Source organism: Sinocyclocheilus grahami, unplaced genomic scaffold (genome assembly GCF_001515645.1).
Source record: "Sinocyclocheilus grahami isolate Dianchi unplaced genomic scaffold, SAMN03320097.WGS_v1.1 scaffold207.1, whole genome shotgun sequence".
NCBI classification, from domain to species: Eukaryota; Metazoa; Chordata; class Actinopteri; order Cypriniformes; family Cyprinidae; genus Sinocyclocheilus; species Sinocyclocheilus grahami.
This window is the reverse complement of record NW_015505386.1, coordinates 965,626-978,402: the sequence shown is the minus strand read 5'-3', so window position 1 is coordinate 978,402 and position 12,777 is coordinate 965,626. Positions and strand designations below refer to the sequence as shown.

The window sequence follows — 12,777 nt, the reverse complement described above, 5'->3', positions numbered from 1 at the left end:
AAGCATTTGAGAGAGGCGGGGCATAGAGGACCTACAATAATGTACAGTATTTGAAAAATAATGTGTTTTTTGAACATTAAAGCATGTCAACATATTCTGTTACACCAAATACACAAAATAATGATCTTTAAAAAAGCATCATATGACCCCTTTAAAGTTAAAGGGTTAGTCCACACCAAAATGAAAATTCTGTCATTAATTACTCACCCTCATGTTGTTCCAAACCTGTAAGATCTTCGGTTCAAGAATTCTTCTCCCCCGAGTTATGTCTTCCGCCATTTTGGAGAGTACCCAAGAGCGTAATCGATAAAGCGTTGTTTACGTTTGGAGGAGAAAGCGCGCGCATGAACGTAATCGGCGTAATCAGCGTTGTTTATGCTTAGGGGAAAGTGTGCGTATGTGTTTTGATACTCTAAAATGGTGAAAAACATAACTCGGGGACAAGAATTGTTGAATAAATTGTTATTTTTGTTTTCTTTGTGCTCAAAAAGTATTCTTGTAGCTTCGCAAAACTGAAGTTGAGCAACTGATATCACATGGACTGTTTTACCGATGTCCTTACTTTGTTTCTGGACCTGGGAACATTACAGTTGCGTTGCTGTCTATGCAGGGTCTGAGAGCTCTCACATTTCATCAAAAATATCTTAATTTGTGTTGCGTCTTACCGGTTTGGAACGACATGAGGGTGAGTACTTAATGACAGAATTTTCATTTTAGGATGAACTATCCCTTTAAGAAGACCCATAGTTGTAACTTAAAGAGGTCCTATTATGCTTTTTCATGTTTTCAACTTTAGTTAGTCTGTAATGTTGCTGTTTGAGCATAAAAAAGATCTGCAAAGTTACAAAGCTCATAGTCCAATTCAAAAGGAGATATTTTATGGGGTCATATGATGTGATTTAAATTTTTCCTTTCTCTTTGTAGTGTTACAAGCTCTTGGTGCATAAAGACGATCAGTAAAGTTGCAAAGACTAAAGTCTCAAATCCAAAGAGATATTCTTTATAAAAATTAAGAGTCAGCCACGCCTACTTAAAACGGCTTGTTCTAACATGCCCCCACATATCTACGTCACTATTTGGGCGGCGTTATGCAACTCTTCCCACATCTTCACGCAAAGAAAGAAGGCAACTTTTATTCTCACAGTAGTATTGTTGCCGCCGCCGCCGCCATGTCGTGAAGGCGCTGTGTGCTTCGTTGTGAAAGTGAAACTACTTTGTTTGGCCTTCCAAAAGAGGATGATATCGCTTCGTCATGCCTGGAGCTGATCCGTGCTGGTCGCTGAGGAAATACTTCAACTTCGCGCTATCGATCGCCGGATTGGCTTTCACCGTGGACGAAACAGAGTCTAGCCCGGGGTCGTCACATGTAGTTGCCGCAGGCATCACAATATGGTAAGGGACGTAACATTTCCGTCACACGCTTGAGGAATTCGGCCAATCGCAACGCACTGGATAGCTGGCCAATCAGCACACCTCGCTTTTTCAGACCGATGAGCTTTGTAAAAATCGATACGTTTCAGAAAGGCGGGGCATAGAGGAGAAACAATAATGTACAGTATGTGGAAAATAATGTGTTTTTTTAACCTTAAACCGCATAAACACATTTCATTACACCAAATACACAAAATAATGTTCTTTTTAGCAGGATCATATGACCCCTTTAACAGAAATCACTTTTCAAAAACTACAATGAACGACTCGTTTGGACTACAATGCATATTTTCCAGGATTTGAGATATCACAAATACCAACGAATGGGACGAGACCTGGTTGAGCTGCACTAGAGAAGGCAACGAGTGTTATCACTATGTCGAAGACACGCTAGCTTTCCCAAGGCAGACAAACTTATAGTAGTTACAATCATCCGGGTTTAAATCGCGGTCAAATTTATTCGATAATGACGCAATATTTACACTGAAGCTCGCAGGCGGCTATGGTAAGGGGCATGACATTTCTCGACCAGGCGCCGAGTGCTGCCAATCACAACACACGCTGGCCAGCTAACCAATCACAGCACATTTTGTATTTCAGAAGGGGGGCCTTCATTTGATACTGGAGCTATTCAAGCTGTTCATGCCAAACTGGGGAGAGAGGTGTTGTAATAATGTAAAATATGTGAAAAGTAATGTGTTTTTCGAACAACCTAGTATGAGAGTCTCTTCTAGTACAGCCCCAAAACAAAATCAAGACGTTGTAAAAGAGCATAATAGGACCCCTTTAACTTAAGGGATTTTATGAAATTGGGTGCGAGTTTGTAGAACGAGAGCTTTTGAAGAGGCAATAATTACCTGATTTGCTAGTTTAATGCCATTTAAGATATTAGGAGTTCACTGTGTTTTCAGTAGGGATACACCGATACGGGGCTCCTGTACTTGTACTCTTTAAAATGCTCCCAAATACCAAAAGCTGATACCACACTGCATGTAAACAGTGCTCCAGACAAAGAAACACAGACAAGAGAGAGCAGAATGGAGTTATTAGAGATTAAGGATGTCGATGAAGTACTTGTATGTATTCAATATAATGTTAAACATTCAGTATTCATGTCTGAATAACTGATGTGCCCGAGTTGATAAGCAAAGAGTATGAGAACTTGTCAAGAGAATATCCCTTTCTCACAGACATCACTGGAAAGTATGTAGTTAGGTCAGATATGTCAAAAAGTAAAGCAATGCAGAAGTTACTGAAGTTACTTGACAGTAAGGAGAGGGAGAGAATCAAGCAAGAGGGAAAGCGAACGCACTTCTGTTGCATGATCTTTATTGCTGTTCACTCTATTAGCAGATGCATAATTTGGATTAAAACTAAATCGTAAATATAAAACAAATTATAGGGGCGTTCACTATAAACAACATTTATTTTAAACTTCAAGCATACACAACTTTGTTTAAATCGAAAGTGAAACTAGAAACTTTATTGTATTATGAGAGTTGCTTTGGAATATAAGTCGCAGCAGGTTTCAGATGATCAAAAACCGACTTATATTTTTAAATATATATGTTAATCGGCAGAAAATGTATGCTAGTAACAGCGAAGCTCTGATTCGGGGATTTGAACTATTGATATCTGGCAACCGCACTCATGAAAGCTCGCTTTCACAATATTTTCAAATTTTACATCGATGTCATAAATTATTGCGATATTATCGCTAATATTCGATATATCGCCCAGCCCTACCACAAAGCAATAAAATAAACAATGAAAGTAACAAAGTCTTGTACAATACATTTTAACTGACACAATTAAGTGTGAAATTAACTGAAGGAAATATCTGTTTAGTAAATAAAGCCAGCTAATAAGATTTTTTAACATTTTTATTACAAATGCAATGAAAATACAGGTATCGGTATTGGCACGTACCAAAAATAAAAGTATCGTATCGGACTCGTTCTGGAAAAAGTGATATCAGTGTATCATTAAGTTTTCAGCATCTGCAATCTCAAAATATTCCTCATATAGCTTCTCTGAGAGTCGCTTCACATGCTTTTCATCATTCCATTTGAGAAAAACTCAAAACTGAATCAAATACACACTGAAACTCAAAGATCTTCAAGACAGACCCTAAAAGTTTTTGTTTAACTTGAATAAATTATAAGAGAAATATATTACTGTTGTATACTAAAATGTACTTCTCAAAGAAGTATTAATAATACTATTATTTTTAAAGAATATCAGCAATAAATATATTTTTTAATTCATGTATTATTTACAAAGTTATGTTGTGCAGCATCTTATTTACAAAAAAACAGTGTTTTGTTGTAAATTCTTATATTTTCAAATGCTTACATTTTAAAAGATCAATTCAATTGTTAAAGTTTTATTAATTAATTTCATTAGACACCATTTTAATGATAAATTTGTATTAAATCATAAAACACAGAATCCATAAAAAAATAAATTTCATGGAGCCCTAAATTAAAAAGGTATCATACTCTGTGTGAACAAGTTATGTTTACTTTCATTCTCAAGGTCTAATAAATGTGGAAAGCATTTCAATCCCCATTAATCATAAAGGAATACCTAGATGAATATAGCTATTGTATGAAATGGAAAAAGCATTGTGAGAATTATTTTTGGCCGTATTGGCCAACCTTGTTTCTGAATTATTTCTGTGAAGTATTCTATGCTTGTTACTTTTGGATGGGCAAAATATAAATTCTCAGCCTGTTCTCTAGTGCTTTCTGTATAACTGAATGACATTTTTAATGCCAGTCTATTATTGTCGTATAATCTAAACATATAAAAACAAAACAAACAGTGGTCAGTCATTTACATGTCGTTCTGATGGTCTATTTCTGTCTAAGTGGGTGGCTCTTGGCCAAAATAATCTGCAGTGTAGACCAGACTTTATGCCATTTACTCAAAGCTTTGTGAGACCATGTGAGATGATTTGATTGTGACCAAAAATGTTGAGCGAGATTATTTGATTGTAACCATCAGTGTAAAAAAAAATGTTTTGATCATGTGACATCTTACTATTTGTTGGATAGGTTTAGAAGAGCTGTTTGATTTATTAGAGCAACTAATGTGGCACTACGTAGCTACTAGATTTGATTATTTCCTCCATTAATGCACCAGCAGTGTGTTTCCACCTTCTGCCCCCATTTCCCTTCACACTGAATTCAGCATCAAATTTTTATTTGGTTTTTACCTGTCTTGGCCAATTCGTGGAGGCAGAGCGTGGAAGAGTGCATAGAGGCATCAGCAGTAAACAGAGCTGACGGGGCTTGTGGTCTCAGAAAGTTGTAGTAGCTCAAAATAAAACTTAAAGTGCCTCCGGTTCTTTTAAAGTGCCCTTAGTTAACGAAAGCTTCATAGCTGCATAGTTTTGATCATGTGACATCTTACTATTTGTTGGATAGGTTTAGAAGAGCTGTTTGATTTATTAGAGCAACTAATGTGGCACTACGTAGCTACTAGATTTGATTATTTCCTCCATTAATGCACCAGCAGTGTGTTTCCACCTTCTGCCCCCATTTCCCTTCACACTGAATTCAGCATCAAATTTTAATTTGGTTTTTACCTGTCTTGGCCAATTCGTGGAGGCAGAGGGTGGAAGAGTGCATAGAGGCATCAGCAGTAAACAGAGCTGACGGGGCTTGTGGTCTCAGAAAGTTGTAGTAGCTCAAAATAAAACTTAAAGTGCCTCCGGTTCTTTTAAAGTGCCCTTAGTTAACGAAAGCTTCATAGCTGCATAGTTGAAGTGTGTGCGTGTTTTTCTCATCCTGCTCCTGAAACTCTGATTCTTTGTGATTCTTTTGGCTTGCCAATCTGATTTTGTCTGTTCATTCTGTTTTTCCCACCTTTGCCCTTCTCTCAGATCAAGAGCAGCAGGAGGAAGAGAGTGAGGAGCCGTTTGTGGCGCCCCCTGGCCTCCTCATCCCTCCGGATGTAGAGCTGGTGAGCAGATAATGAAGTCTTCCCATTTTACACAATTTCACTTAGGGATGCACCAGTAGTAAAATTCTGGTCGATACCCATGAGACTAATTATTTTCATGATTAGCCTTTAAAAGATTCAATAATATTTTGTCTAAATAAATTCAAATAATGCACTAAACTAAAGTCAATCATTTTTAAATGCTGCAAGTGCATTAGGCATCACAACATGATGTGTAATATACAGCATAAAAATGGATATTCATTTGGAGATTTAATGAAGGTTATATATAACCGTTTTTAAAGATTAACTAAAGCTAAATCATTCATTTTAAATGCTACAAGTGAATTTAGGCTTCACGGCATTATATTGAACGGCACGAAAATGGATATTTATTTGGAGATTTGCTAAAGATTACATTTAACACTATTTCTAAATATTAACTTTAAGTGAGTTAGATGGCGATTCAAAATCTGGTAAATGAGCACACACTATTAAATATGCAGATTAATTAAAGGGGTGATTCACTCAAAAAATGACAACTTTGTCGTCATTTACCCTCCCTCAAGTTGTTCCAAACCTGTTTTGTTTTTTTATTTTCCAACATTCTTTAAAATATCATCTTTTGTGTTCCGCAGAAGAAAGAAATGTAAAGAGATTTGGAACAGCTTGAGGATAAGTAAATGATGACAGATGTTTTCATTTTTAGGTGAACATTTAATAAGTAAAATTAAAGTCTCTAATATTTGCAGATTAGTATGGAACCAATATATTATGCATCCCTACTTGTAATCACCATTATTTAAATTAAATATGTGCTTGATTTGCATTTCTATTGTTGGATGTCTGATAACTATACCGAAAGATTGTTGATTTGCACTCTGCAAGTGGCCATTTATGACTGTGTGGCAAGTAAAGACTCTATTCTCTGTTCTTTTCTATTCAGAAGTTTCTGATTTTGATTGAGCTATAAAGATCTTCCTTTGTATAACCAGCATGCACACGGTGGGATGCAAACATCAATCTGTACAAACCAGACATGGGCTTTTATCGCCGCAGGATCCCACGTTTGGGAGCCACACACAATCACTGATCTTTTTTTTTTTTTTACTGTGCCTGTAGCTGAAAGCAAGTTAATCCCACCAAATTATACTTTTCTAAAAGCTCAGGAGTCTCGATGCCCCTCTTTTATCCTCTTAAACCGGGGATATGTCATTGCTTTTCCACCAAGACCTACTGGAAACATAGAAACATAAATACTTCACCATCCAGTGAGCCACTTGCAACAACGTACCCCAACCAGCACTTTTTTGGGTGGAGGGACTGATATCCATCTCAAGGTTGGAGGATTAGTCGAAACCTTCATTTTCTCAGACTTGAAAACCCCTATTAGTTTCAAGTCTGTGAGGTTCTTTGAAGGAGCCTTTTGAATTATTAATCTTCAGGTGCTCTGATTACCTTGCTTATTGTACAGCAGATAGCTTGAAGCAACCAAAGAATCTGATTTTGAAGAGAAACTTTGGGTTGTTTATCTTCAAATTAGCAAGTCATTATTTGGCTCTCTGGGGCTTTGAATACAATAGATTCTCTGTTTACCTGGACATTGGAGCTAAAGTGCAGCCCTTCGAAAAGTTCTTCTCATGCAATATTCATGCTTCCTTCTAATGAAGGATATGTGTCATTTGGAGCACTATTGGTGCCATTTGTCATTTAAAATACAGCATCGCCATAAATCAGCTCGGCACATGAATATGATTTTGTCTGCAGCTTGAAAGACTTGTGACTAACTATTTTAAATCTGCATGTGTAGCTGGAAATGAATTAATGACATCCTTGGTTAGATTCATGGAATGCCAGCCCACACTCACACATAAATTGTTTGTGTGTGAACGGCAGTAGCAAAAAAATCCTGCGCCCGAAGTCATTGATGATAAATGTTCTATACGCATTTTTCCCTATACAAATTGTCTAATTAATCTTTATATTTTTAAATGGCATATTCTCTTATAAGCTTAATCAGTATTTCAGTCTTGTTTACCCCATTTCTTTGCCATCTATTTCAGCCTGCGACCACCAAGACGCACGCTATTATTGAGCGCACCGCCAACTTTGTATGCAAGCAGGGGGCCCAATTTGAAATTGTGCTGAAGGCAAAGCAGGCTGGGAACTCCCAGTTTGATTTCCTGCGGTTCGACCACTACCTGAACCCTTACTACAAACATATTTTACGAGCTATGAAGGAGGGCAGGTACACATCGGCATCAGAGGGCAAACAGGACCAGCAACAAGGTAAGTTTTTCATGTGTTACAGTTTATTAGGTTGACATGAAATTTTGAACTCCTTTATTTCCCCATAATTCTGTGCACATTATTTTTGTGGCAAACGCTATTGTAGGAAATCTAGAAAAGAAGATGCTCTAGAAAAAAAAGACAGATTCTGGAAATTCTAGAAAAGATGTTGTTCTTTGGATTGACTTCAATCGGTCTTTGATTATTGTAAAATGTCTTTGTAATATTTTGTTAAAATATAGTGAGTTCCTCTGTTATAGAACTCCCACTTTTTATAATTCAGTTCGCTAGAAAACATGAAATGTCCATTTTTGCTTCAAAATACACTACCAGCCAAAAGTTTGGTGTCAGTACTGTAGATTTTTTTATTTTTTTTGAAAGAAATGTATTCTTTTGTTTAGCAAAGATGTATTAAATTTATCAAAAGTCAAAGTAAAGACTTTCACATTGTTACAAAAAATTCAAATAATTACTGAAAAAAAGTATCTTGGTTTCCTAAAACATATATTAAACAGCACAATTGTTTTCAACACTGATAATACATGTTTTTGAGCACCAAATCAGCATATTACAATAATACCAGCAGGATCATGTGACACTGAAAACTGGAGTAATGATGCTGAAAATTCAACTTTGCGTTACAGGAATAAATTACATTTTAAAATATATTAAAATAGAAAACAGTCATTTTAAATTGTAATATTATTTCACAGTGTTAGTGGTTTTACTGCATTTATTTATCAAATAAATGCAGCCTTTGAGAGTATAAGAGACTTCTCTTAAAGGGGTCATATGATGCGATTTCAATTTTTCCTTTCCCTTTCTGCATAAAGAAGATCTGTAAAGTTACAAAGACTAAAGTCTCAAATCCAAAGTGAGATTCTTTATAAAAGTTAAGAGTCAACCACGCCTACCTAAAACAGCTCGTTCTAACACGCCCCCGCATGTCTACGTCACTATGTGGGAAGACTTGCATAACGCCGCCCAAATGTTCACGCAAAGAAAGAAGGCATAACTTTTATTCTCGTTGTTGCCGCTGCCATGTTGTGGAGTCGCTGTGTGTTTCGTTGTGAAAGCGAAACTACTTTGTTTGGGTCATTTTAAATTGTAATATTATTTCACAGTGTTAGTGGTTTTACTGCATTTTTTTTATCAAATAAATGCAGCCTTTGAGAGTATAAGAGACTTCTCTTAAAGGGGTCATATGATGCGATTTCATGCTGAATTTTTCCTTTCTGCATAAAGAAGATCTGTAAAGTTACAAAGACTAAAGTCTCAAATCCAAAGTGAGATTCTTTATAAAAGTTAAGAGTCAACCACGCCTACCTAAAACAGCTCGTTCTAACACGCCCCCGCATGTCTACGTCACTATGTGGGAAGACTTGCATAACGCCGCCCAAATGTTCACGCAAAGAAAGAAGGCATAACTTTTATTCTCGTTGTTGCCGCTGCCATGTTGTGGAGTCGCTGTGTGTTTCGTTGTGAAAGCGAAACTACTTTGTTTGGTCTTCCAAAAGATGACACGACTAGAAATCAGTGGTTAAGTTGTATTTACAACACTGTTCCAGAACAGTTCAACCCAAATATTCAGATGTGTGCTGAGCATTTTATGGAGGATGGATGAGGACTGTTTCCTTAACCAGTAGCCTAATGCGTCTGTGGCACAAAGGCTGTTTCTATAAAGTTGGGCTGTTCCAACTTTGCAAGGACAGTCTGGTGCTTCTGACTCACAGCCTGTAAGTACATTTTTTTATATTTAAATAATTTGCCAATGATGATTCAAACGTGAGTTTTGAGCAGTGTAGAGTAGGCTTGTTGTTTGTTGTTTCTCCGATCACAAATGCAGACATGGTTTTATGTTTACCCGGCACAATGCAATGCAACGCGTAAAAAGACAGTATAAGTCATTATAATCAGTAATTATGTCCCCACTGGATGCAACAAATGCCTCGTTTGTAATGGGTTTTATTGGTTTTGTCTCGTCTAGTGATCTCGAACGAATCGTTCTATTTAACCGGATCTTCTTTTTGAACCGGTCGAACCAGTTCACCAAATCGAACTGAATCGTTTGAAACGGTTTGCGTCTCCAGTACGCACTAATCCACTAATTACTTAAATTATTTGGTTTATAAACGTGCCTGACACTCTCTCTGACGCGAAATAAACCGTTATTCAGTTACTCCTAACAGTACATTGACTGAACTGCTAAAAGAGAACCGATGATGGGATGTGCACGAGCAGAGCTGCTGGGAGACGGCATGATCACAGTATGTTAAGGGGTGTAACATTTCCGTCACACGCTTGAGGTATTCGGCCAATCACAACGTACTGGATAGCTGGCCAATCAGAGCACACCTCGCTTTTTTAGAATGATGAGCTTTGTAAAAATCGACGCGTTTCAGAAAGGCGGGGCATAGAGGAGAAACAATAATGTACATTATATGGAAAATGTGTTTTTTTAACCTTAAACCGCATAAACACATTTCATTACACCAAATACACAGCATAATGTTCTTTAGCAACGTCATATGACCCCTTTAAAAACAAAAATATTAAAACAGTTTGTAAACCTCAAACATTTGAATGGTTGTATATATTGTGTCACTTTGTCAGTCATTTTGTAGTATATATCGTAAATTTAACAAGTTGAATTAATCAATTGTTTTAAGAATAATGAACATATCTGAACATTTCTGAAGTCATTTAACAATCCAATCAATTGGCCCTTTTGGAACAGAATCAAAGTCAGACAATTCTGACAATGATGATGATGATGATGATGGAGATGGAAGCTATCTGCACCCGAGTTTGTTTGCATCCAAGAAGATCTCTCGTCTGGAGGAAATAATGAAGGTACGGCTTCAAACATACCCCATGTTGTTTAGGAATATTAATACACTCATTTGACAGTTTTCAGACTGTGATTATGTACCGTGTACCCTGGATCACATTTTTTACACATGCGTTCATAACTAAAACAGCAATGACGTGTAATTTAACCCCCTGCTATAAACACTGTGCTTTTTTTTGTACTCCGTTTACCCAACTTGATAGACTGTTACTATTATTTTCTAATTCGTTGGATAAGTGTTCAAAGCAATGCATTTCAAAATTAATGCCAAATTGCTCTTAAATTGTTATATTTCTTGGCAGAACTGGGCCTGAAATGAAAGCATCTGACATCAAAGTGTTCCCTTTTTATATGTTTGTTCAAATAAGGATATGAAGTTCTCATCAGATGCTTATATCTTTGATTTCTTCATCTAATATTCTGTATGTTTAATCTGAGTTGCTCTGTCATTTTTTTGGAGACTGACACAGAGAGACATTAGAGATAAAAGATTGTAAAATAAACTAATGTTATCTGATTTGGTTTCCTAATAGATGTCTTCCGCTCTCGCCTTGACAGTATAAAGTTTGCATTTCAATCATGAACTTTATATAAACTATTTTTTTTTCTCTTTTTCAAGACTCATCTAATTTGTTTAAAGGAGCTAACTCCTGGTTATTACAGTCAAGTACTGCCAGAATTGTCAGAAATTATTAAACTAAGTTTTGTGATGCTAAAGGAAGAGTGACTGTTGAACATTCATCTCAGGTCTTACGCTTGAGATCTCTCTGCGTGTCATGTTTTTCTGTGGCTTAGTCAACCTGTGTGTTCTGGTTCTTCCAGAAAACGGGATTTATGCCACCCACATGTTATGGTGGATTGATAACTTAATTGCAGCTCAAGTAACCAGTCATGCATTCGTAATGACACAAGCAGCTTTATCAAGTTTGCACTGTGCAGAATGTAATTTGAATCAGTGTAAAAACATAAAAAAAATATTTTTTGTTGGTCTGGTCAGGCAAGTAGTTTAGATTTGAACTTACCCTGCTAAATATAAATATAATAAATATTTTTTCTGAAAAGATTCACTGCAATATATATTTATGTTTCTTATACCATTGTCACATATTTATGTAGAATTGTAGCATTCCAGTGTAACATTTACTTGTAAATTACATTTATAATATAGAAGTTGTATCATAATGTTATATGATGTAATTAATTTTAATATAAATGTTATAGCATCTACATTTATTAGGTTTATTGGGTTTTAAATTACCAAGAAATTATGCCGTTCTAATGAAATTCCAGGATGGCTATAAATTCATAAACAGACTTGCTGGAAAAATTATGGCATATGGTGGTTTGTTTATAATTTTCATCCCATTTTAAATGATGCTTTGAAGACTATCACAAATCATTTTTGCAATTTCCACAAGACCTCATTTATGTAAGCCAGCTAAATGACTTCCTTGACATATTTAAATCATCAGAGATCGCAATGTGAATGTTCAATATATCACAGAAATCCAGATGTTTAGCTTAAAAAAACATGATCAACAAACTTTTGCTCTTTTTTAGTGATTTATGGCTTGTTCTTATAGACATTTTCTTTTGCATACTTCTGTCGTTTCTCATACATTTTCTTTAGTCTCTATGAATGGAAATGTAAAGAATGAAGCCAATTTCATACCCATAGGGTAGAACCTTTTGCCCAAAGAGTTCATTCATTTATAAGCTTGAAATATGAGCCCTTGAGGAATGATTTCTGCTGATGTGATGAATATTAAAGAGCTCATATTTGTAATATTGCACCTCTGGTGGTGAATAAGCTTGTCACCCAAAAATGAAAATTCTGTCATTATTTCCTCACCCCTATGTTGTATCTTAAAATATAAGTTTGTTATTCAGTGAGCAACAGGCCAGCAAATTGGATTTTGAAGGCATAGTGTCATAATAGCATGTAGACATTTGTAGAGACTAGACAGAAAATGCACTGCAAGACAGAAAAAGCTGCATCTGGTGAACGGTACTTAAAAGGTCACCTCCTTAGGGGACTGAAAGGAATCCAGTAAAGTGCGTGTTCAGCACGTCATCTAAAAAGAAGTAGTCTCTTGTTTCTCCGATCACAAATGCAGACATGGTTTTATGTTTACGCCGCGCGATACGCGATACGCAATGCGTAAAAAGACAGTATAAGTCATTATTATCAGTAATTATGTCCCCACTGGATGCAACAAATGCCTCGTTTGTAATGGGTTTTATTGGTTTTGTCTCGT

At 36.2% G+C, this 12,777-nt stretch overlaps 1 protein-coding gene across 1 annotated transcript in view; it reads left to right on the top strand.

Annotated features, from left to right (window-relative positions):
• Nucleotides 1-12,777, top strand: part of LOC107595704 (splicing factor, suppressor of white-apricot homolog) — a 110,832-nt gene that overhangs the window by 17,894 nt on the left and 80,161 nt on the right. Inside the window, exons 4-6 of the mRNA XM_016286199.1 lie at nucleotides 5,321-5,400; nucleotides 7,443-7,668; nucleotides 10,406-10,521. Coding sequence (XP_016141685.1) covers nucleotides 5,321-5,400; nucleotides 7,443-7,668; nucleotides 10,406-10,521 — 422 coding nt within the window. The remainder of the gene's footprint in view (nucleotides 1-5,320; nucleotides 5,401-7,442; nucleotides 7,669-10,405; nucleotides 10,522-12,777) is intronic.